We start from the raw sequence: 27286 nt of genomic DNA on the forward strand, positions 1-27286 counted from the left end.
TATAGGAATAAATTTAAATCTAAAATAAATTTTGTAGAAAATAAAGGAGTTGTGATGGAGAACTGTGATATTGATAATTACACTTTTAAAAATCATCAATTTTTTTATTAGCACTTTGAACTTTGTATGATATTTAAATGTAAACATACTTTAAATTTTTTCCTGAAGTCTTTTTCTTCTTTTTCTTGCTTTTTTAGTTTCTTAGGGTCTTTTTCTTCTGCCTTGGCCTTGGCTCCTTGACTAGGATTGCAGAATACACATAAAATAGCATTTAGTTTCAAAATATAAGAAGAATAGTGTATAACAGACAATTCATAATATTACATTTTTGTTAAATTTCATTTTCAATTATCTTTGTTAGAAATCTAGTACATTCATTGTAATAAATGATAACATTTTATAATGTAGAATAGATCTTCAAGAGAATACAAACTGAGTTAAAATGGAAGTGAGAGATAATGTATTATGTTGAATGGTATAAAATGACTGAAGTATAGTTTAAACATGATTACATATCAGCAGTTTCATATGATTCAACCTATTCTTGAACCCCTTATATTTTTCAACCCTTCCTAGATAATTAAGTGGTTTGGCTAATGTCATAGAAAAGGCTTTTTAAAAAAGAACACTTTGTGAAAGACTGATTTTTATGGCTTAAAAAATTTATCTATATATAATCTACTTAAAACAAAGCCAGGGTCACATCTCATGATACCAACTAAAGCCAATTATTATAAGAGAGGTGAACAGCTCTGAGGTAGTGATTCTCCAGCCTGGCCACATATAGGATCACCTGGGAAGTTTTTTAAAAATACCAGACCTTGTCTAATTCCCAGAAATTAAATTAATTAAAAATTCTAATTAATTAAATTGAGTGAGGTCCAGGTACTGACATATATATTTTAAAAGCTCCTGGGTGATATTAATTTGCAACCAAGGTTGTGAACAATTCCTGGGTTAAGTATGGATGTTAGGGAAAGGCTGTGACTCTCTGTAGGAGGGAATTTAAAAAATCAGAATATTTGTGAATAATGAAAAATTTTAAACACTGACATTAATTTTGATTACCTAAGGTAAAGTTTTGTTTGTAACTGATTTATTTAAATTTTTGAATCTTAGAATTTAGTTCATTCACTGGGAAATGAATTAACACACTGTCCTGCCCTAGGTTCTGCATTGTCCCTCATATCTTCTCTCTGATGGTACCTGGGTAGTAGTGGAATCACTGGCCCGGATTAGCACTCTGGAGCGATCAGAATATACATGAATGTTAAAAATGCCCCACAAGCTCTCTTTAAAGGTAATTTATTGACATTTATTTAAAAAGTAGAATGCTGTGTTAGAGACACATGATTGCCTTAAACTCTGAAAATAAGCAACAGGAAAGAAATTAGTACATATTGCACAAAGTTTAATCAGCTGGGGCTTATTTTGCTTAAAGAAAAGGGCCAGTGGGTGACTCTGGGTTCCTAGAGAGCTATTTAATGGAATGTGGTGGCATTTCTACAGTAATATTAAACACAAAAATGTGCTTAAAACTGTCAGGAATAGAAGTGACTTCCCAATGGTGAGGAATATTAAAACTTAACATATTTCTGAAGATTAGATTTTCCTTTCATGGAGAACTGAAAAAGGAGAATGATTCTCCTTTCATATTTCTGGTGTGTTTTCCCTGTAGAACTTGATCTTCCTATATAAATAACAGGATATTTTCCCCTCAGTTTCTTTGATCTTGCTCTTGTTCTGTAAAATTAGTTTAAAAATGTTGGTTAAAAAAACCAAAAAAGACAAAAACAGAAACTTAGAGTTCACTCATGCATTTTTACCAGTACAGCTCAGAAGACACCACTTACTGTATTCCATTGATGTTACTTTTTTCCTTTAACTGATCAACTTCAAGATCTTTTTATTCATCTTTCTTTTTTCTTGAAAAAGCTAGAGAGGTGTTCTTGCTTCCATACATAGCATGTATCAGATCATCTCACATATTTATTGGAGTATATAAAAGCATCCTAACGTGTTATTTTCTATTACAAAAGAATTTTCAAAAGGTACTCCTCTTCTATTAATTGATTTTAGATTTTCCTACAACTTTTGTCTAAAATTAAACTGAAGCCATAGGTAAGCTAAAGAATGTCACTATTCACTGTTGACTGTTTTTGTTTGTTTGAATGGAACCTTTGAGAATCAGATGATTTTGTGAAAAAGTGACATAACTCTTAAAAGTCCTTTCAAAACACAAATCTTCTCTCTCTTTTTTTTTTCATAAAAGGAAATGATCTTCTTGTGGAGGATGGAGGAGTCTTGAAGCAGGTGGGTTAGGATTGAGACATAAACTAAGCAGTGTGTTCAAGACAAAAAACGTTTTGAGAAAAAAGTAAAAAAGGGAGCGAATGAATCAGTGAGAGCAGTTGCGATCAGGCTCTCAAATATTTTCCCAGTGAATGAGTGAATAAATGAATGAAGACATTGATGAGTCACAGGTCAGAAGATAATCAGGGGACAGGAAGAAGGACCACTGGGAAGGGGTGAGGGGAAGCGAGAGAGAGAGAAGGAGGAGGAGGACCTGAGCTATCCATCCATTGACAAACCTGGCAGAGAGGTCAGAGTTGGGATCAGGGAGAGGAGGACTGAGCCAACAGGATGGCACACAGTACACACGCCCTCACTGGGGTTTTATTCCAGCTGAATTTTCTTGAACCGTCTGATGTTCATTACTTTATTGTAATGAGAACATTTAAATTACCTCATCTCTGGTGGTGGAGCAGGGAAATCAGAGGCATCCACATCATCGTAAACTTCATCTCCCATGTCTAACAAAAGACAGAATAGCAAATGTTGAAACACTGTTAGTGTACATTTTGATATGAGCATTCAATGGTATTTTAATATAAAGATTGTTTCAAGGACAACAAAATACGTTTTCCTGAGGTCTCTGTACATTTCTCCTGGAGGCACTGCCTATTCCTTAAAAGGGAGAGGTTCCTATCTTCCTTGATGCTTGTGTTAAATATCCCTCAAAAAGAAAAACAACAACAACAAAACAGTGACAATGATTATAACTATTGTTATCAGAAAAAACCCCTAAAGCAATGACTGAGATTATTTGAATATCCACAAATGTGATGAATTGTAAGATTAGTAGATTGCTGACAAGCAAATCAATATTACTGGCCATTGGCTGCAGGTAGAGATTGAAGTCAAGATTTTTATGGGATTTGGGGTGCTAGGATAATATATATCATTTTATTTATATGTCTTTGTCTTTGTGCCTATCTATCTATCCCTCTTTTTTACTCATTGATCTGTCTTTATTAACTTTTACCTTATAGGAATATTATGTGTGGCACAATTGTAAAATAAAAGACACTTCTGATACCAGCAGGTCCTGAGAATCAGTACTGGTGGAAAAGTTGATATGACCTTAACTGGTTCAAAGGCTTTTCCAATATGTAGACATTTTTCTTGCTTCTAGACTTCTTGTTAATAAAGTCAGGAGGAATGTGTCCTGTCTACACCTATTAAGTTGCTCCACAGCAAATTAAGCTGAAGAGATGAGTTGAAGAGAGTACAAATGTTTTAAGGAATGATTATCACAGAAAGTTTAAAATGTTCTCTGGTAGTGGTAAGGATTTGATTTCCTTTAAAAAATCCCCCCCCCCCACCTTGGGACTTCCCTGGTGGCACAGTGGATAGGACTCTACGCTCCCAATGCAGGGAGCCTGGGTTGATCCCTGGTTAGGGAACTAGATCCCACATGCATGCAACAACTAAGAGTTCACATGCCATAACTAAGAAGCCGGGGAGCTGCAACTAAGGAGCCCGCTTGCTGCAACTAAGACCTGGTGCAACCAAAAATAACCCTCCCCTTCTGTATATATGTACACACACACACACACACACACATATATATATATATATATGCTCTGTATATGTATGTATATATGTCCGTGTGTGTGTGTGCTTGTGTGTGTATTTTCCTCCCACTCAGGTTAAGTAATTTCACAGGATAAAACTTGCTCAACTATATGAAGAATCTATAATAAAAATGTAAAAATACAACATATCACTGGTTTCCAGAAAGGGAAAAGTTACTATTCCATGCACATGCACTTAATACACATTTGAGAATGAAAGAAAATTAAAACAAGAAACACATTTTTTACTTAATTGATCACATTTTTTCCATTTTGTACCTACTATTTGTGGAGCTAAGTTTCTTGAGTACTTTTTGAAAATTATAGATTAAGATATAAGTTTATCAGTTATTGATCAATTTAAGTTAGAGCCTTACATATTTTCAAATTGATAACTGAAAACAAAGTCAGATAAACAGTCTGGAAGAATAGATTATCTTTGTGTTTGGTTTGCTATTTCAATTTATTGATTGATTGATGTTGGGGGTAGGAGTTAATTAATTAATTAATTAATTTTTGCTGTCTGGCATCTTCATTTCTGTGCAAGGGCTTTCTGTAGTTGTGGCAAGCGGGGGCCACTCTTCATCGCGGTGCTCAGGCCTCTCACTATTGCGGCCTCTCTTGTTGCAGAGCACAGGCTCCAGACGCATAGGCTCAGTAGTTGTGGCTCACGGGCCTAGTTGCTCCGTGGCATGTGGGATCCTCCCAGACCAGGGCTCGAACCCATGTCCCCTGCATTAGCAGGCAGATTCTCAACCACTGCGCCCCCAGGGAAGCCATCTTTCAATTTATTTGCAAGTTAAAATAAACTTTTTGAAAGCCCCTGAATATTCTTGTGAGACATTTTATTTTGTTCAAAGTAAATTTAAGAAAACTCCTTTAAAGATCTGTCTCAGCAGGGGTAAAAAAATAAGCTGATCAAATTTGTACAAAGAAGAAACTGTTTCACATTGAGCAGTGGAAAATTTTCCAAAGACAATATACGTGATACATTTTAAAAATCAAAGAAATTTAGATTTAGAAGGACCTTCATGGCATATAATGTGGCATGTTTGTGGTAATCTTTATGCATAAGTCCAATACATCAAGCTCTGACTGAATTGGGGTGGGGAGGGTCCATGGGGAATGTTGGGGTCCATCCCTACTCACTTGTCCCTTTCTCCATAGTGATCCTATGGCTGGAAGAACTGTTTAAAAATCATTGATATTTAAAAATTTCCTCTTCCCACTGTTTTACTGTTGAGAAACTGTGGCGACCCCAGGTGAAGTTACTTGACAAGGTTACACAATATATTATTTTCAGAGTTAGGATTTTAATTCAGACAGCTTGACTATAGCCAATCCTTTCCACTACCTCATCTGCAAGGAGTGAGATATAAAATATACAATTAGCTTTTATTACTTACCCACTTGTTTAGGAGGAGAAGGGAAACTGGAAAGAAAATGAGAACACAGTTATAATCAGACCAATATAAACACAAAAATTTAGTCTTTTATTTAGGAGAGACATGAATAGCCTGGAGGCTTATAAAGTCTAATTAATCTGTTGACTGTCATTCCTTTCTCATCCTCCATTTCTCTGCTAAGTCCCAAGTTTTTGTCCATCAATCTGGAATTTAGCAAGACTTTTTGTCAACTCCAGTGTTGACCAAAAAAGTCAAGAGTCAAGATATCCAGTGGTTTATTTTGCTCACAGCCATTAGACCAATGTTTGCAGATTTGTTCTATGAAGTTTGGGCATATTACCATACCAGAGTAATTAAATGGTCTCAGTATTCTGGAGTCATTGTGGCATAGCTCAGGCCCGAAACTGTTTATTTGACTCAAAGAATAGAAATGCCGAGTCAAAATCAGCAGAGGTCATAGGAATCTCTATATGACCATGTTTCAACAATATGTACATGTATATCTCCAAAAGAAGAATGATGAATAAGAGAGGAATATCCACTGAAATTAGAGAGTGAGAGCTTATTAACAGAAGTGATTTGAAATCAGGATCGGGTGGCTTTTAGTTGCAACAGAAAACGACCTTTGCTTTTATTACTTTCTGAGCTTTAAACACACACACATACACACATCACTGGAAGAATGGTGCACAGTTACAGTAAAGTGTGAAAGGTCATTAGTTCAGTGATCTAAAACCAGAATTAGCTGGTGTGTAATTAGAGCAAAAAAAAATCTGTGCTTTTATTTCTAAGGACTACATTTGAGTAATGCTGCATGAAGAGAAGATTTGCTATGTTTACTTGTAATTTTAAGAGTCCTGTTTATTGAGTGTTGTTTTAGTGTCTCACAAAAGTGTTTAAAATTAGGACTTCTATGTGGAATTAACATCTTATAAAGACTTCAGTTAAGTGTGGTGAATCTATTAGGCACATACAAAATAAGGATATCCTGTACCAGCGAGTGTAATTAAGATACTTCAAATTCATACACATGGAACTTATACTAAAGGGTTATTTTTAGACGGAAAGATAAAATTTATGATTTAGTTTTATTTATACAAACTAAAGATATTTAGAATAATTTTATTATAGGATAAATATGTAATTCAAGTAGAATTAATATATCACAATTGTGATATAGAGTTACAAAGACTTTAAATACTGTACTTAGAGAAAAGAAATTCCAAATTGTGTCCTTTATTTCTAGCAATTAATTTTTAAAAGAAAATGTATATTTTGAAGAATAGTCAGTATACAATATTATATAATAAAATGTGGCATTGGAATTGTGAACATTCAGATGTGATGCCACAGTTAAAAAAAGTCCTACTAAATGGAGGGTGAGTGTGTATGAGTGTGTGAGGGTGTGTGTGTGTGCACTTGTGCATGTGTGTGCTTGTACATGTTTGAATGGAAAGCCAAATATATTTTTGAACCATATGATGATTTTCGAATACTTTGTGCTCCTCTTATATAAATGCATGAGTTTAAGGGTGACACAGTAAATGAGGCTAGAATAACTAATGGAAAAACACATTAAAATGGCTTAAAAGTCTGTCAGAAATTGGTTATTGGTTATAAAATATTAGCAGCATTTGATTAAATTATTAGTGTTGTTATCGTGCACTGTATTTGGTGGTTGGTCGACTCTTACGATGAACCTTCATTGTCTGACTCAGAGTCTTTTGCTTTCTCTCGTATACTTTTCTTTCTGTCATCTTTTCCCTTTAACATCTTCAAAATCCCCCAGGACCACGTGTTACTCTTCTCTTCAACCTGTTGCATGGAGCTTTGAAGCATGCAGGTATTGATCAGATTTTTTATAATTATACTGCTTTGATCATTCAGGCTGTAAGCTACTCATTGTATTGAACAAAATGAAGCTATTACGTTTATAGGTTATGGTCTTTGAATACTGCTTCTACTAGGTAAATAGTTAAGTTATTTTTTCCTATTTGGTAGATTTCTCCTGGTTCTTAAACTAGCGAGCCAAGTCAGGATTAAGTTTTAAACATCAATTTAGCTTTACTGTATTAAAAGTAAGTTGTTAATAGATTAAAATTTTTTAATGTATTTAAATTTTAAAATACGCCATTTCAAAAGTTTAAACACCTATAGGATTCAATACTGGTTTTGCCACAGATAGCATATGATCTCAGTTTCTTTGGGTTGCCTACAACTATGATTAATATACAAAGGATAGCCATGTGACTGATTAACTTTCCAGATTGTCATAAAAATAAATTATTGATTGATAAATAAATGATAGGGAAAAGTTTGAAAAAAAAATCTGCAACACTTCTAATCCTTTATCCCTTTTTCCTTTCACTTCTTTTGATGTAGTTGTCAAGGTTATTCCAAACAATATACCACTTCATTTGAAGTGTGGTGCAGTTACACTTCCGCATTTACTAATGCTGTTAATTAAACATTCAAATAATTTTTGGTAATGTAACAGGGAATGCTATTTCTGCTTTTTATTTTAAATAGAAATCAAAACTATACAATTCCACTATATACAATACTTTGCAGAAAGGCAATTCGCTGATCATTCTTACCCATTAACAGCATCCTCCTCTTCTATCCCATCATAAATATCATCATCTGGGGGAGGTGGGAACATCCCTTCATGTGAATTATGGGGGAAAAAGTCTTTTGTTAATTTTATAATTTGGTCACAAATGTTCACTCAAAATCTGATAATAACTCTGTCTTATTTAATCACAGAAAGCATCCTATTTTCATATCAACTATTTAAATAAAAAGTAGCTTTATTTCCCACTGTCACATAGGTAGTAGGTAAATTAATTATTTTTAACATTATCTTATAAGGAATTCTTAGAGGTGAAATGTAATAAAAATATGAGGGAAGATAAAGAGTAGTATGCATGGGAGATGAAAGAAATGGGGGGGAAATAACTATGAAAAAAGTAAAATTAAATAAAGATGGAGTTAGAATTTATTGTGGAAAAAGAAGGGAGAGGTGATAAGAAAAATTTAATTAGTACTGAGGAGACATTCAGAAAAAACTACTGATCAAGATATAAGTAAAGAAAAGCAAATAAAATGAAAGGTGAATTTATAAACATTGATGGGGTGACTTTTCATTTCTTTATTTCATTTAATCAATGGATATTTTAAAAGTTAAACCTTTATTTAATTTGTTATCCTATAGTCCTTAGGAACCTTTCTATTTGACAAATATTTATTTAACAAATCTTTATTGAGTACCTTCTCTGTACAGGAATATGCACAGTCAACTTGAAATTTGATTTTTAGGATGAGAATTTTAACACTGCCAGGTATTAGTAACCCTTATTTTGTTGATGAGATAAAAAGGAGTCTTTAGGAGTCATAGCTAAGGTGACCATGTAAGTTATCATCCAAACAAGGATATTTCTGAAAGTGAAGGGGGATACTACTAAAAATTGTGCTCAGACAATTGGCATAAATCAAGACTGCCCTGGGCATACTGGAAGCGGAGTCACCCTATGACCCATAACAAACTTGGAAGAAAGAACTGACTTGCTCAGGGTCACTCAGTGGCCAGGGCTGGACTCCAGGTCATTGGTTCCTAGTCCAGTGTTCTTTCTACCACATTAAGATCCTCCTCGTTATTTGCAGACAAAAGCATTTTGTCATTAGTACACACGAAAACGTTGAAGACTTGCAGAAACTGCTGATGAAAGTGTGTGGCTTACCTCCACTTCCACTCTGATTGTGGCTAGGAAAAAAAAGTGGACCAATTAAATTAATATATGAAGTATTTAGCTATCAGGGAGAGAAGTACATATATTAAGCAGTTATACAAAAGAAAAAATAACATTCCAATCAAAAGTTTATCAGGATGTTATTTACAATAGCCAAGATATATCAATAGAAGCAACCTAAGTGTCCATCGACAGATGAATGGATAAAGAAGACGTAGTATATGTACACAATGGAATGTCACTCAGTCATAAAAAGAATGAGATTTTGTCATTTGCAACAACACTGGTGGACCTACAGGGTATTGTACTTAGTGAAATAAGTCAGATAGTTAAAGACACATACTGTATGTTATCACTTATATGTGGAATCTAAAAAAAGTAAAACGAATGAATATTACAAGACAGAAAGAGACTCGCAGATATTGAGAACAAAGTATTGGTTATCAGTAACAAGGGGATGGGGTGGAGGGGCAAGTTGGGGATAAAGCTTTAAGAGGTACAAACTACTATGTATAAAATAAATAAGCTACAAGGATATATTGTACAGCATAGAGAATATAGCCAATATTTTATAATAACTTTAAATGGAGTATAACCTATAAAAACATTGAATCACTATGTTGTATACCTGAAACTAATATAGTATTGTAAATCAACTATATTTTAGTTAGAAAAAAATTTATCAGATGTTATATGTGAAAAGGAAGAAAAACTGTTCCTTATTGTAATAGATGAGTAGTAACAAAGCAAAAAACAAAGCAAAACAAACCTAATAAGAATCAAGTGAGATTCAGTACCATAAAGTATTCTAAACAATGATACTGTTTGCTTCTAGCATTTTCCCATGGGGCAGTTTTCAGATTATACTGTATTACATCATTCCATAGATGGACTTATTTATAAAAAGAGAGTATTATTCCAGAACCATTATTGCATTAAATTCAATTTTCTTTTGCTATCTTATAGTCACAGCATTTAACTCTTAGTCCAATAGCATTACACTTTTTTAAAAGGGAGAACTTAAAAAAAATTGAAATCCTCTTCATGGGGCCTTTGTAGAGTGTGGCTCCTGATTCTCTAAATCCAGAATTCTGATTTTTAATTTATTTTGATAACATTCTATATTTCCCCTCTTTATAATCGTCTGTTTTCTTGTCCATTTCTCCCACTAAAATATGAGTTCTGTGAGAACAAAGGAAGTGTAGAGTGTGAGAACTAAAAAAAAAAATCTCAGAAGTCATCTAGTTCATTTTGCAGAAAGAAATTGAGGCTCTGAGAAATGACATGATATGACCAAGCCCACTTTTAAGTAAATGAAGAGATGAGAGGAGAACTTTAGCATACTGCCTTCCCTTACAATATCCTTTTGGCTACATCTCGCTGCACTCCCTGTCACCATTTTTGCCTTTTGGATAATCTGCCAGTTACAGATATCAGTCTGATATTACAATCGTATAGTGTAATTATACACTCATATCTGATTCCTCAACCTTTAAGTCAGAATAAAATAAATTGGTCCGACGCAGATCTACTGCTAATCTAGAAATAAAAAGTACATTTGTTAATGGAACTTTGGAGAAAAACATGCTACAAGTGTCCTAATATATAAATAAGAATTGATTTTTGATGAATTTTTAGTATGTTCTCTACTTGCTTACAAACTATTTTCACATTCATTGTCCTCAACACTTCCCTTTGAGCCTGAAGCAAGCAGACAGAATTATGTGAAAAACTGCAGTTTGGGTTGGCTGCCACTCCTGGCAAATACAATACATTCCCTTGGAGAGTCTCACACCCAATTCCTAAAGAACAGAGTTATAAGCAGGAGCAAAGCCACCATACATTATTTCACTTCTATAGCCGTTCTTCAATTTCCTATAACGGTCTTTTTGGAATACAAACAATTGATCAGATGAATGAGAGGTAAGGAGAGGAGAGTGTGAGAAAAGAGGAGGAAAGAGAAAGAGGAAAGGATAAATCGCAGGGAAAAGGTTGGAAACATACATAGAAGAAAGTTTTTTTATGTGATGGACGAGTGGTATTTGCACTTGTAATTTCCTTTTGTTCAATGTTTCACATTTAGCACAAAAAATTGCTTAGTTGAGAAGAAAGGGAGAAGAACCGCTGTCAGGACCTGTGCTTTTAAGCCTCCTGTCTGCTCACAGAATTTGAAGTACACAGTCCACTCTCCTTACCCTGGAGGAATTGGGAAAGAGCTGGTAAAGAGTGCAAGGAACCAGGAGGCATCTGGGGGAGGGAGAGGAGAGGATGGTGCCTTCTCTTATTCTTGCCAGGACAAGCTGCCAGCTATACTCAGCATCTTTCCTTGTTCTACTAAGGACAAAGCATATTCTGTTATGAGATCTCTGCCAGCAGCAGCTGTGGTTTCAAGAAAAAAACTTGTGTAGTAGTGATGTCTCTTATTCCATTTTCTTGTTAAATATGCATAAGGGAGGAATAGATGCTAGTAAATATTGTGGGGCTATACTTGTTTAAAATATTAAGCATAAAAACCATACACTTCCTCCAACCCCAGTTTATTAAATGGAAGATTCTTTTTCTGCTACGTGTTTACAAACTAGAGATATCTTTTAGAGTTGTGGTATGTATAGACTAGATAAAAGGAAAAGGTAATAGTATTAGTTTTGGGGAATAGTCACCTATTATGGAAAATAATGTTTCATTTTAAGGATATCATCCCTTTTTGTGGATTTATCATGTTTTTTCTTGAGTATGTTCATCAGTGTAAATATGTATATATTAATATAACTGGGGTTCTTTAATTTCAAATTAAGAGAAATGTGTGTGTTTTTTTTTTAAAGATAAAAGACAAACATAAGGTATAATGTTGCTAATATACATGGTATGGCATACTCATGTCCAGAAAATTCTGTAACTCTCAGAATATGGCCATTTGGAACTTTGACCTCCAAATTAGCATTTACTGACTTTCAAATTAGGTCAAGGTGTTTCTTATTACTAAGGCCAATTTACAATCTGTAAACTCCACTGCATACATCACATGTTTTGATATATATTGTATAATTTATGATCATAACATGGTAAGAAGGCATGGAAGGCCATCATTCTTTTTTTTTGGCTGTGCCACGTGGCCTGTAGGATCTTAGTTCCCCAACCAGGGATTGAACCCAGGCCCCAGGCAGTGAAAGCCCAGAATCCTAACCACCAGTCCGCCAGGGAATTCCCTATTATTCAATTTAGAAAGACAAAACTGCCAGAGAGAAACATAAGTTTAATTGATGCCATGAGCTCAAAGTCCACAAGAGGCAAATTTAATTCTTCATATATTTCAAAAGTATATTACTGTTTTGATCATTTTACATTTTTTAAATGGTTGATAATGAAAACATTTTTCCTTTAAAATTTGAGTTATGAAGAATGCAGACACATTTTTTCCCAAGTGAAGATCTAGCACAGATCACGTGTTTTGGGATCACGTGGGGGGTTTCCCAATTTCACAAATGGGCATAAAAAGAGGACTCTTCACCGTGCTGGAGATTTTCCTTCTCCTTTTCCTTCAACTTGAAGGGATTACGGCTTTACCAGGAAAGGGAGATATTGGAGGCAGGAAGGAATGAAAAGAAAAGGGGAATGGAAAAGGAAGGAGAAGGAAGGACAAGGAAGATCAGAGCTAGGAAAAAGAGACAGAAGAGGAGGCAAGGATAAAGGGAGCTGGAGATGGAGAAAAGAGAGAAGGGAAGGAAAGGTATGTGGGAGAAGATGGCCACCCTCTCCTCTGGACTCCTCTACACCAGAAAGATGTTCCCATAATTCTTGCAGGGAGGTCATGCCATTCTAGTGGAATGAATGGAAAGTTGGACCCTTAGTTGATTGCCAGGGATCATAGGTGATTTTTCATTTTTACTCTTAAAGAGCAAAGTAGAGTTGGCTTAAAAAAGCATTTTTGTCTGTTATGTTTTTAAATAAGAACGACGAACATATTTAGACTCAGATTTCAGAGAAAAACACTTTATATTTTTCAGAGCTAACTTCTACATCTCATCCTTCAATTTTACAAAATCATACTTACTTTAGGCATATCCTTAAATCAAATCAGAATAAATACCGTAAAACAGCATTTTGAATTGACAACACATTTGGCAATATCTGGCAAATGGCCCATTATATTTCAAGTAGTATTTGATACATACAACCAAAGAGTAAAATAAAAGACTATGGAGTTTCAAATGACTTTTCATACATATTGAATTGATTGTAAATGGTAATTTAGTTTAGTGATAGAGAACAGTAGGAAATAGGGAAAGTAAAATTCTAGCATCTTAAAATCCACAGTCTCTGACAAAGAGATGATTTGATTTGCTTTACAATTTGTATTTACACATACCTGTTAACATCTTCCTGCTCTGCGACATCATCATATACTTCCTGGTCATCTTCAAAAGGTCTTGATGAAAGAGCACCAAGCGAGTTTTTTTTCCGTTTCAAGGAATCATAGTCAATCTCTACAGCCGTTGTTTTAATATAGCCATCTACCAAAAGGGGAACAATTTATGTTCAAGTAACTGTAGTTTAAATATCATAAAGTTGTGGGTAAAATATTAATTGCACACCTACTATTTAAATTTTCCCTTTATTTCTTTGCTTGCAATTCTGATTTATAGACTTGTTGACACATGTTTCACTGTGCTTTGTCAAAGTCTTATGCTGTTGTGGTTTGGGGTAAGCCTAGGGTCTATTTTCAAGATTCCAAAGTGATTCATATGAATCATTTTTGCCTTTTAACATCAATGAAGAACCTAATGCTCTTTGCTCCTCCCGGGGATACTATAAAAATTTACATTTTTCCCCATTAAAAAATTACACAGATGAGGTGAAGATGGAGCTATACCTGTCATTTAAAATCTTCCTATCTTTGTCCACCGTGTAACGTGCTCCCAACTTAATGCTTATGAGTAGCTTTGGAAGAATTTTCCCATTAATATTGGCTCAAATAGAAAACACTTCAAAGTCGTAGGAAAATGTGCACTCACATGACCCCCTGGCTGTTCTGCCCAGCCATTTCCCTTCAGGGTTGTCTGTGATTCGGATTATTTCAATTTCCTCTCCTTGCTTGAAGCTCAGTTCATTCTTTCCTCCTTTGACATCACAGCAAGCTTTTGCTTGGTGGATGACTTGAATAGGGCCTGTTAGCTGCAAAGAGGAAAAGAAAATCACGACCGGCTTCTTTACTATTCAGAACATCTTTAAGGAATGCGGTTTTGAAAGACAATATGTCCACCACTTGTCAACCTGCCTATTTCCAACATTTACAAGTTCGAACTAGAAGTTGAGGGTGAATGTTATTCCTGGTGAATGTTCTCAGAGGAGGGGTTAGGGGAAAATTGCAGAGGTCAGACAGAACCAGCAAAGAACAGGTAAGCGTATGCTCGGGGGCCAGGAGAGAGTGGCAGTGATCTGTTGACCTCTGGAACTCTGTGGACGATTTGCAGAGAAAGCCACCGATAACCGAATACCACTTATGTACAACATGCTGGGTGCTTTGTGTTTTTATGGGGTATGCTGGTGGTTTGCTTGGTAGACAGAGAAATAGCTTTGTGAATAATAAAAATAACAAACAAATATTATAAGAGGTTTTTAACTTAATATCCTGAAGAGTACAGTGTTTTCTTGACAGCAGGGGAATAATCTAGTTTAGAGGCCGTGAATCCTAAACATTTCCTAATCCTAAATGGGTCTTTTCAACAGAATTTCTTGGACCTTTTGATATGCAAATATGCATTGTGAGTTTTGAAGAAGGTCTACTTTATTTTACTGAACTTGTGATGTGATGAATTGTGAGACATATCATTAATTATGCACCACCAAGAAAGAAAGAAAATAGCTTAAGTTAAATTTTGATATGCCAACGATGTTAAAATGCATCTTAATATCAGAATTTTAAAATGTGAAATATTTTGTCTTGGAATTAATGAAATGTGAAGCTATGTGACAGTTCTCACATTTAGTTATTTAATTGGAACATCTATTAACATTTTGTGGAAGGAATATAGAGTGTGAAGTCCTAGTCTTGACAAACATTTGAGTTCATATTTGGTAGTATGTCTTCCATATCCTATTTTTTTCTTACTAACAAATGTTATTCAAATGAATGAGTGAAACAATGCAAAACTGATTTCTCAAAAAAAAAAACCCCACAAGGGAAAGCTTCACACCACTCCTTCAAAACTACAAACAGTCTCTTCATAAAAAGTACGTTATAAAGATTTTCATTTAAGAAATTAGTTTTTCATGTTTTCCACTTGAAAACTAGAAACATTGATAGCCATACATTCTGTATGAGTAAAATGTTTTAGTATTCACACTGTAATCTTAATTTTGCTTAATGTAGTAAGCAAAATTGAATGAGGTCCTATAATAGTTACAGTGCCTTCCGTGCATTATTTTATTTAATTCCATAAAAAACTTTCAGGAGAGGTATCATTGACTCATTTTAAAAATAAGAATCTGAGGTTCAGAGAAGTTTAGTAATATGCCCATGATCACATTATTTGCATGTGCAGTTGGACTTTGAATCCATATCTGTCCAACTGACTCTAAGCTTTACATTTTCCCTTTGCCCTGCTGTTGAATCTTTGTTTTACTATAATCAATATACTGGGAAATTATATACAAACCACATTTTTATAATTCAAACCATATTGTAAATGTTCAGGAGGAATTAAATATTTAAAGGAAACTTGATATGAATCCTTTTTATAGTGAGAAATAGTTTTGTAAATAGATAATCACTCTATAGCTGACATACTAGACCCACCCCAGATGGGCCATGTCATCAAAGACGTACTGGCCAAAAGAGTATAGTCTGCAAGTATAGTGGTAGTGGTGGTAGTAATAGAAACCACACAATTAGAAATCAGAGATCAGAGAAGACAGAGGTCAAAAATCCAGGTGGATGAAGAGGGAGGAGAAACAGCAGGTATCAAAAGTCAGCATGTACATCGGCTTAAAATAAAGGCAAAAATGTAAGTCAGGTCTAGACAGCAGCAGTCAGGTAGCTCACGGAGCTTTATTGCGACAGGTCTGGTTAATCCAGAGACACTTCTGTCCCTCGTACCACTATAATACATGCCACAGGGATGTGTATGTGTGTGGTCTTGAGCTCATATTATGAGTAGGATAAAATGAAATGCATAACAAAGAGGGTCAAGATGGGTCTGAGAAATCAAGTACTCTTTCACTCAATTGACATAAAATTTCCTGAGCTCCCACCATATTTTATTTGGATTTTATTACATTAGTTTTTTAGTGTAGGGGTAAAGGAGATTATTGGACAAAAACATTACTATTGTGAAGGTAGTTACTCTTTAGAAAACAATGATTAAGTAATTCTCCGACCATGTAAGGTTTCAAGAATTGTGCCCCTTTTGTGTGAAAGTTATAAAAAGAGGTTACTCTTTTTCACCCTTTGGCAAGCAAGCTCTTACTTTAAATTTCTTCTTTATTTCCTGTTCTTTCTTTTCTCTCTCTTTCTGTTCCTTTTTCTCCAGCTCTAATCTCTTCTTTTCCTCCTTTTCCCTTTTCTTCTCTCTTTCTTTGGATGCTTCTCTGTGGATTAAAATTGTAAGTTTGTTTTAGCATCCACGGGCATTGATGTGTCAGGGCTCCCTATCCAGAGAGGTTTCTACCCAGAACAGAAGATAGTATGTGAAGAAGTATAGGTGAAGGTATAAAGCCAAGGCTTGTCAAAATTCCTGGGTGTGTGAGACTGTTCTTAGAACCAGCAGGAGGCATTCAAATGAGGGTGCCTTCCTAAGGTTCTGCTGCGCTTACAGCTCATGCAGGCAAGTGGAAAGCACTGTTTATAACGGCTCTTGCTTAATCTCTCCTCTCTCTCTCTCTCTCTCTCTCTCTCTCATGCACTCACTAGTACAAGTTCACGTACACACATGCACTTGTACATACATGTACAAACCTTAATTCGGAAACTTTAGTCAGAATTAGTTGAATAAGAACTGGGTAGGGAAAATTAACATATTTGAATCAACAAAAGGTAAAATAACATATTCATTCTACTTCTACTCATTTTCCAAGAAATTTCTTAGTCTCGGGCTACCCAGAAACCCATTTTGGAACCCTTTCTAACACCTTTCTGTTTAGCAGGCTAAAACTTTGGCATCTGGTGCTGTGTTAAATCGTCTCTCATAGCAAGGTTGTGAGGTGAAGAGCTATCTAGGTGAGGACATTGTAACGTATACACGAATTCATGTTCCCAAAGACACACCGAGAGCAAGAAATCAGATTCCCGGCCCCTGTGATTCCCTGCCTGTGGGCTATCTAGTGGGCTGCAGGCCTCTGACCTCTCCGGGGATGGCGTTTTAATAGAGTCCTCTGTGAAATCCTTAGACAAGAAAAGAATCTTTAGTCCTTTGTATTGAAATAAAGGTTATCATTGTATGCCCGACATTTGAACAATACAGCTTTTCCCTTCCAGTGTTGACTATCCCTCCACTCTCCCTCATACAAATCATTATATTCATCTTAGAAGGAAAATATCATGGTAAAAAAATGTAACTCATACATGTCTTCATATGTTTCTCCTTCACTCTCTTGTTCCTGTCAAGAAAAACATTAATAATGATTAACTGTACTTATTTAATAAGGGAACATACACATATTACATTGCTCAAATAATCAGTAAAACAAGCATACATTTTTGTGTCAATTTGGCTTATTTAAAATATTTTTGTTTCCTTTTTAGAGATAGACTGGAAAAGGAAGCACAGAAAGATTTCATTTTATATCTTACTATGTAATTCAGATGTGTAGCCAGACTTCATCTATGTTTAGCATTACAAAATTACTATGAGTCAGTGTAATAATGGGTGTTTAATGTCTCAAGCATTTTAGATGAAATAAGATTATATATGGAAAAAATCACCATTACTCATAAGGATTTTCATTTGTTGGTTTATATCAATAGAAAATGAATCACAATAATTGTTACATATTCTAGTTACAGCAATATAATATGAGAAGGAAAAAAAAACTGACCTCATCCAGATTTCCAGTTCCTAAAGTGTTTAAAAAAAGAATACAATTTCATATACTGTAATTAAGAAGTGCTTTAATACAGGATTATTAGATGTAATATAATATTCAAAACAGTTCATCATGTAACAGAATTTATAATTTACCAAAGGTATAGAAGTACAAAATAGAATATGCAGTTTAGATTCTTACTATGGCTTTTTTGAATCTTATAATTTAATTATAAAATCAATTCACTGACTTTCATAAGATAATGCAAAAGCCAAAAATTAATGAAGACACTCTTTATTCTCTTTATGAAAAGCATGCACATTTGGTTTTGTGGGCTTGCAGTATGGAACAAAGATTTTACCAGAAAATCACAAGTAGTTCACACTTTTCGACTTACTTGTTCCCAAGGATTTGCTTTCATGTGTCAAACAAATCAAGTTAATAAGATTTTTTAAAAAGATATTTACTGCTCAAGGGTTTGGTAGTATCAATAAATTACCAGGTACAAAGACATCATCTAAAACAATAATAATAAAAACAGTGTGGAACTGATATACAAATGAATGGACCAATGGAATAGAGCAGAGAGCTCAGAGACAGATACACAAATTTACACACACACAAATAGAAACACACATTATGCACACACAAACACACCTATATATACAAAGACACAAACACACCAATAGAGTTAATACAGTAAATGTGGCATTATAAATTAAGGAGAAAAGGGTGGATTTCAGAGTATGGTAATGGGAAAACCGGCTTTGTACATGAGACAACAAATCTAGATTTCTACTAATACCTCAAAAGTGGACTACAAAGAGATCAAAGACCTAACTATAAAGGATAAAGTTCATAGAAGAAAATGGAAGATAATATTTGTATTTCCTAGGGATAGGACTTCTTAAATAAAACTTAAAAAGTATAAACTACAAAGTAAATATTAATGAATTTGATTATATCAATATATTTATGTTCAGTGAAGGACAGCATGGACTAAGTTAATAGACAATGGACAGAATGAGAGAAGATATTTGCAATATCTACAACTGACATAGGATTAATATCTGGAATACAAAGGAACTCCTGCAAGTCAGCCAGAAAAGGATACCAACCCCAAGAAAAAAATGGTCAAGGAATAGGAACTGGCAACGTACAGAAGAGAAAACCACAAAGGCTAATAAACAAATCAAGTATTCGAACTCAGCAGCAAGCAGAGATATGAAAATGAAGCAAGTCATTATTTTATGCATGTAAGACTGGAAACAACTGGAAAGCTGCATAGTACTATGCACTGGCAAAAGGTAGGCATCTTGGAATCTTCATGCCCTGTGATGGGAGTACACAGAGATGCAGCTCTTCTGGAGAGCACTCTAATCATACTCAGTTGGAATGAATATGCCATTGCTTACAAGCAGCCACTCTACTGCTGGATATACATAAAGAAAGGCTCTCAGAGGTCCACATGGGGATATGGACAAGAAGGTGCATTGAACTATTATTCGTGGTACCAGCGAGTTGAAGGTGAAATGTGAATGCATAGGATGCATACCATGGAGTGCTGTGCAGTAGTTAACAGAAAGGAATTAAATATACATATACAACATGGAGGAGCTCCCCAAAACACATTATGCTGAGTATAAAAAAAGGCCAGAGTGAGCTATAATATACAGTTTATGTAAATTGAAATATGTACATATACACATACAACAGCATGCAAAGAATAAGTTCAAAAGACACACACTAAGTACATTAGAATATTTGTCTCTGGTAAGGGGGAGGAAGGAAAGGGAGTGGGTCATGGAGATAAAAGGAAATAAATAAATAAGTAAAATAAGAGAGGGGTCTTGCATGGACCAATGACGATAATGACCCATTAATGATCCTATGAGAATAATTAACTCAAACTTCCGTATCTGAGGGAACAAATAAATAAAACATCTTTCGCCTCTTACCATCAGAGTGCATGACATTATCTTGATTTTCTTCATTTACAGGGCTTCTGAAAACAAGAGAGAAGAAAAAGTGAAAATGGAACAAGTAGATGCTCCCCTTACAATGAAAAAGAAAAAAGAATAAAAGGATCATTTAAAAATAACTCTTCTCTTTCATATCTGCTCTGATTTAAAACTTCAGAAGTCAGTAGAATAGGCTTTAGCCTCGTATTGATGCCACTACTGCTGGAAAAAAATGGAGAATAAGGGAGCTTGAGCACAGCAGTGCCCATTCAAAGTGAGTATCTACAATTAATCAGTAGTTTAGTTTCAGGGCAGAAATATTTTTCTGTTAAAATGACAGTATGTCAATAAGTCAATTCTGGGTACTGAAGGTATATGATTGGCTGTATGGTACAGATTCCAAAGATCATTAGTTCCAATCCTGACTCATCACCCTTTTCCAGATGTTCTCCATCTGGTTTTGCTTCCATCACTTGTGGCTTGGACTCCAAAGTGCTTCATTCCAAACCACTTCACTCCAACTACTCATAACAGCTATCAATACCTGGGCTTCATGAATCCCTAATGATTTATGGAACAATCTATATTTTCTATTGCTATTCTTGGGTTGATTTGCATAACTGGGGAAAATTGCCATTTTACTGATTTAGGATATTACCAATAATTGACATTCAATCTCAGCTATACCCCCAACACTATTCTATAATCTCATTACGATTTTTTTCTAGTCAACCCTCTCTTGCATCATCCTTCCCAATGGCTATTCAAAACGTTCATTACTTCCCTCAGATCTCCTATTCCTCTCCTTTCTCTTTTCATCAGATGATCTTGTTTCTTATTTCACTGATAAAATGGCACTTATTGGGGGTGAACTCTCTTCAAATGCATTCCTTTAACTCCCAAGCTTATCTACAGTTACGCTCATCCTTACCTGTCCCTACCGAAGTTCTTTCCATCTGTGTTCTGAATCCTATCTGAATGATCAATTATTTTACTTCTTTTATTTGCTTTCTTCTGTGTGTCATCATATTATTTATATTACTATTATTGTTCTTCTTCTTTCACTCCCAATCCCTAAATATCTCACTACTGCTTTCTCCCTCAGCCCCAGTTACTCTCATTCATGAAGGACAAACACTTCTCTTCACCTTTCTAAATCCTCCACATTACCACAAGGCCATCCTCCTTTTCCCAAATTCGAAAAAGCTGTCCATACTTACCGACTTTACTTGCTCTCCTCCTACTCATTTCTTCATTGACTACAATCTGGCTTCCCTTGCTAATCCTTCACTGAAACTATTCTTAAAAGATTTGATTACCAAATCCATTAAACAATTCTCAGCCAGCACCTTACCTGATGGCTTTGTGGCTCTTATCACAGTATTGGCTATTTTGCCTTCCTGGATTCTCCTTTGTTTCCATGAGAAATCTGTCCCACTCACTTCTTGTCCCTCTGGTCACTACCCCACAATTTCCTTTGTGGGTTAATTTGCTCTGACTTCCCTTTTTAAGTGATGGTGTTCTTTTGTGTTCCAGTCTTGGCTTCCTCATTTTTATTTTCACTCTATATTTGCCCCTAGATGGTCTCATATTCTCATATAACTCCACAGCTTCACATATTATCTTAATGTTGGTGACTACATGTTGAAATCTCTAGTCCAGACTCACTTCTGAGTTTCAGACTCATCTATCTATCTATCTGTCTATCCATCCATTAATCTATCTATCTATTCATCTTCCTATCTATCTTTATTTGTATGTCCCACTGACAGTTCTATATTAACATCCCAGAAGCTGAGGTTTCCCTCTTTCATCCCAGCCTAAACCTGTTTTTCCTACTAAGTTTCTTACCTTGGTCAATTGCACCACAATTCCCTTAACCACCTAAGACTTAAGTCATCCTTTATTTCTCACTCTTCTACAGTCCCACATCGAATTAATCAAGTTCTGTAAGTTCTGCAAGTTCTGCGTATTTAGTGTCTCCTATAATACACTTCCCCTTCTGCCTCTCCTCTAACCTGCTAGACACAAGAACAGGATTCTTTCATTGCTAGTGTGGACCCATGCAGTAGCCTTCTGGACAGTCTTCTAGTGATGAAAGTTGCTCTTCATGTTTCCTACCCTTAAAGTCCCTTCTACATGCTTCTGCCAAAGTGATCTTTCTAACATGAAATTGACACCATTTGAAGAATGTGAGCAGGAAGTGCCTTGTTATCACTGAGACCCTCTTGTAGCCCAGGAAGAATTGCCATGGATATACATGTCTCAGTTTCCACCTGAGATGGTAAACATATGTGATCATAAACTGTTATCTAATAAACTCACGTTTAAAAAAATTGAACATTTAAAATTTAACACATATGCATAGCTTACTACTTAGGTAAGTGTAAAGGCCCAGTGAAATTGATCATGACATGACACTTGTTTTTCTTAGTAAGCCTTTTTTAGATCTTGGATGATTCAGAATTAAATACAGAAACGATGAAGTAATTCAAGCCCACGGTACAAAAATCTGTTTATAATCATTGGGACAATATATGTATGTTCAATATTTTAAGTATTTGTAGTATTTAAGAGATTTACTACATTAGATATTCAGTTGAAAATCTGTGTCACATCACTTAAAAATTTGTCAGTTAGACATAATATTTTAGTTGAAAAGTAAGGACTCTAAGTGTTAATGTCAATGGCTGCTGGCCTCACAAAACAGAGTCAGCCAAAATTATGAGCTCCTAATAAAAGAATATACCATCATCTAGGAAGGAGTCTTACCTAAATAAAGAAAAAAGTACATTTAGAAAATAGAACTAAATTTGATCAAGCCCCCATCTGTATCCAACTACCAATTTGAAGAGGAATGGGGAACACACAAGCTATACTGTGAGGAAACAATCAGTGCAATCTAGAGTGTGGGCAACTATAATGACCACGAACAACTTGATTTGCTCAACAAATAAATTGCAATAATTGAAAAGAAAGTAATAGAGGGTGAACCTAGAGACTGAAAGAGAATTACAAAACATATAAGCCATAAACTTTGCTTGGATTCTTATTCAAACAAACAAGAAAACTCACATAGAGTTTAGGAGAAAACTGGAAATTTGAAGACTTTATTTCTTAAATTAATACATAGAGTCTAGTTTTAGGAAAACCTATGGAAATATTTATGGTTGTTATTACATGATGCTTGGTATTAGTTTCAAAGTAATAAGAGAAGAGAGAAGTGGGGGGTATAGATGAAACAAGATTGGTAGTGAGTTAAAAACTGTTGAAGTTGGGGAAGGGTGCATGGGTGCATACTATGCTATTCTCCTTGCATTTTATACACTTAAAATTTTTTTAAATAAATGTTTCTTAAAAAGTATAAGAAGAAGACTAGGAACCAAGATGGTGGAGTAGAAGGACGTGCTCTCACACCCTCTTGTGAGAAGACAAGAATCACAACTAGCTGCTGGACAATCATCAACAAGAAGACATGGAACTCACCAAAAAAGACACCCAACATCCAAAGAAAAAGGAGAAGCCACATTGAGACAGTAGGATGGGCACAATGACAGTCAAATCAAATCCCATAACTGCTGGGTGGGTGACATACAGACTGTAGAACACTCATACCACAGAAGTCCACCCACTGGAGTGAAGGTCCTGAGCCCCACGTCAGGCTTCCCAACCTGGTGGTATGGCAAACGGGAGGAGGAATTCCAACAGGAGGAGGAAGAAGCAAGAAGAACTACAAACCTGCAGCCTTTGGAACAAAAACCACATTCACAGAAAGACAGACAAGATGAAAAGGCAGAGGGCCACGTACCAGATGAAGGAACAAGATAAAACCCCAGAAAATCAACTAAATGAAGTGGAGATAGGCAACCTTCCAGAAAAAGAATTCAGAATAATGATAGTGAAGATGATCCAGGACCTCAGAAAAAGAATGGAGGCAAAGATCGAGAAGATGCAAGAAAAGATGAACAAAGACCTAGAAGAAATAAAGAACAAACAAACAGAGATGAACAATACAATAACTGAAATGAAAACTACACTAGAAGGAATCAATAGCAGAATAACTGAGGCAGAAGAACGGATAAGTGACCTGGAAAACAGAATTGTGGAATTTACTTCTGCGGAACAGAAAAAATAAAAAAGAATGAAAAGAAATGAAAACAGCCTAAGAGACTTCTGGGACAACATTAAATGCAACAGCATTCGCATTATAGGGGTCGAAGAAGGAGAAGAGAGAAAGTACCAGAGAAAATATTTGAAGAGATTATAGTTGAAAACTTCCCTAACATGGAAAATGAAATAGCCACCCAAGTCCAGGAAGCGCAGTAAGTCTCATACAGAATAAACACAAGGATAAACATGCCAAGACACATAGTAATCAAATTGGCAAAAATTAAAGACAAACAAAAATTATTGAAAGTAGCAAGGGAAAAATGACAAATAACATACAAGGGAACTCCCATAAGCTTAACAGCTGATTTCTCAGCAGAAACTCTCAAGCCAGAAGGGAGTGGCATGATATACTTAAAGTGATGAAGGGAAGAACTTACAACTAAGATTATTCTACCCAGCAAGGATCTCATTCAGATTCGATGGAGAGATCAAAAGCTTTACAGACAAGCAAAAGCTAAGAGAATTCAGCACAACCAAACTAGCTCTACAACAAATGCTAAAGAAACTGCTCTAACTGCAAAACACAAGAGAAGAAAAGAATCTACAAAAACAAACCCCAAACAATTAAGAAAATGGTCATAGGAACATACATTTCTATAATTACCTTAAACGTGAATGGTTTAAAGGCTCCAACCAAAAGACACAGGCTTGCTGAATGGATACAAAAACAAGACCCATATACATGCTGTCTAAAAGAGACCCACTTCAGACCTAGGGAAACATACAGACTGAAAGTGAGGGGATGGAAAAAGGTATTCCATGCAAATGGAAATCAAAAGAAAGCTGGAGTAGCAATATTCACATCAGATAAAATAGACTTTAAAATAAAGAATGTTACAAGAGACAAGGAAGGACACTACATAATGATCAAGGGATCAATCCAAAAAGAAGATATAACAATTATAAATATATATGCACCCAACATAGGAGCACCTGAATACATAAGGAACTGCTAACAGCTGTAAATGAGGAAATCGAAAGTAAAACAATAATAGTGGGGGACTTTAACACCTCACTTACACCAATGGACAGATGATCCAAAATGAAAATAAATAAGGAAAGAGAAGCTTTAAATGACACAATAGACCAGATAGATTTTATTGATATTTATAGGACATTGCATTCAAAAACAGCAGATTACACTTTCTTCTAAAGTGCACATGGAACATTCTCCAGGATAGATCACATCCTGGGTCACAAATCAAGCCTCAGTATATTTAAGAAAACTGAAATCAAATCAAGCATCTTTTCTGACCACAACGCTATGAGATTAGAAATAAATTACAGGGGATAAAACGTAAAAAACAAAAACACATGGAGGCTAAACAATACATTACTAAATAACCAAAAGATCCCTGAAGAAATCAAAGAGGAAATCAGAAAATACCTAGAGACAAATGACAATGAAAACATGACTATCCAAAACCTACGGGATGCAGCAAAAGCAGTTCAAAGAGGGAAGTTTATAGCTATACAAGCCTACCTCAAGAAACAGGAAAAATCTCAACCAAACAATCTAACCGTACACCTAAAGGAACTAGAGAAAGAAGAATAAACAAAACCCAAAGTTAGCAGAAGGAAAGAAATCATAAAGATCACAGCAGAAATACATGAAATAGAAACAAAGAAAACTATAGCAAAGATCAATAAAACTAAAAGCTGGTTCTTTGAGAAGAGAAGATAAACAAAATTGATAAACCTTTAGCTAGACTCCTCAAGAAAAAGAGGGAGATGATTCAGATCAATAAAATTAGAAATGAAAACGGAGAAGTTACAACAGACACCACAGAAATACAAAGCATCCTAAGAGACTGCTACAAGCAACTCTATGCCAATAAAATGGACAATCTGGAAGAAATGGACAAATTCTTAGAAAGGTATAACCTTCAAAGACTGAACCAGGAAGAAACAGAAAATATGAACAGACCAATCACAAGTAATGAAATTGAAACTGTGATTAAAAATCTTCAATAAACAAAAGTCCAGGACCAGATGGCTTCACAGGTGAATTCTATCAAACATTTAGAGAAGAGCTAACACCAATCCTTCTCAAACTCTTCCAAAAAATTGCAGAGGAAGGAACACTCCCAAATTGATTCTATGAGGCCACCATCACTCTGATACCAAAACAAGACAAAGATACTACAAAAAAAGAAAATTAAAGACCAATATCACTGATGAATATCGATGCAAAAATCCTCAACAAAATACTAGCAAACAGAATCCAACAACACATTAAAAGGATCATACACCATGAACAAGTTAGATTTATCCCAGGGATGCAAGGATTCTTCAATATACACAAATCAATCAATGTGATACACCATATTAACAAATTGAAGAATAAAAACCATATGATCATCTCTATAGATGCAGAAAAAGTTTTTGACGAAATCCAACACCCAGTTATGATAAAAACTCTCCAGGAAGTGGGCATAGAGGGAACCTACCTCAACATAATAAAGGCCATATACGGCAAACCCACAGCAAACATCATTCTCAATGGTGAAAAACCGAAAGTGTTTCCTCTAAGATCAGGAAGAAGACAAAGATGTCCACTCTCACCACTATTATTCAACATAGATTTGGAAGTCCCAGCTATGGCAATCAGAGAAGAAAAAGAAATAAAAGGAATACAATTGGAAAAGAAAAAGTAAAACGGTCACTGTTTGCAGATGACATGATACTATACATAGAGAATGCTAAAAATGCCACCAGAAAACTACTAGGGCTAATCAATGAATTTGGTAAAGTTGCAAGATACAAAATTAATGCACAGAAATCTCTTGCATTCCTATACACTAATGATGAAAAATCTGAAATAGAAATTAAGGAAACACTCCCATTTACCATTGCAACAAAGAGAATAAAATACCTAGGAATAAACCTACCGAGGGAGACAAAAGACCTGTATGCAGAAAACTATAAGACACTGATGAAAGAAATTAAGGATGGTACCAACAGATGGAGAGATATACCATGTTCTTGGATTGCAAGAATCAATATTGTGAAATTGACTATACTACCCAAGGCAATCTACAGACTCAGTGCAACCCCTATTA

At 35.1% G+C, this 27286-nt stretch overlaps 1 protein-coding gene across 1 annotated transcript in view; it reads right to left on the reverse strand.

Moving 5' to 3' along the window:
* Positions 1-27286, reverse strand: part of FYB1 (FYN binding protein 1) — a 171033-nt gene that overhangs the window by 13882 nt on the left and 129865 nt on the right. Inside the window, exons 4-15 of the mRNA XM_081233888.1 lie at positions 20052-20098; positions 18106-18125; positions 17633-17667; positions 16539-16659; positions 14085-14244; positions 13439-13583; positions 9064-9086; positions 7921-7987; positions 7017-7151; positions 5324-5349; positions 2747-2813; positions 150-240 (exon numbers count right to left, since the gene is read on the reverse strand). Coding sequence (XP_081090014.1) covers positions 150-240; positions 2747-2813; positions 5324-5349; positions 7017-7151; positions 7921-7987; positions 9064-9086; positions 13439-13583; positions 14085-14244; positions 16539-16659; positions 17633-17667; positions 18106-18125; positions 20052-20098 — 937 coding nt within the window. The remainder of the gene's footprint in view (positions 1-149; positions 241-2746; positions 2814-5323; positions 5350-7016; positions 7152-7920; positions 7988-9063; positions 9087-13438; positions 13584-14084; positions 14245-16538; positions 16660-17632; positions 17668-18105; positions 18126-20051; positions 20099-27286) is intronic.

The sequence above is a fragment of the Mesoplodon bidens genome (assembly GCF_964165515.1).
Source record: "Mesoplodon bidens genome assembly, chromosome: 4".
Classification (NCBI taxonomy): domain Eukaryota; kingdom Metazoa; phylum Chordata; class Mammalia; order Artiodactyla; family Ziphiidae; genus Mesoplodon; species Mesoplodon bidens.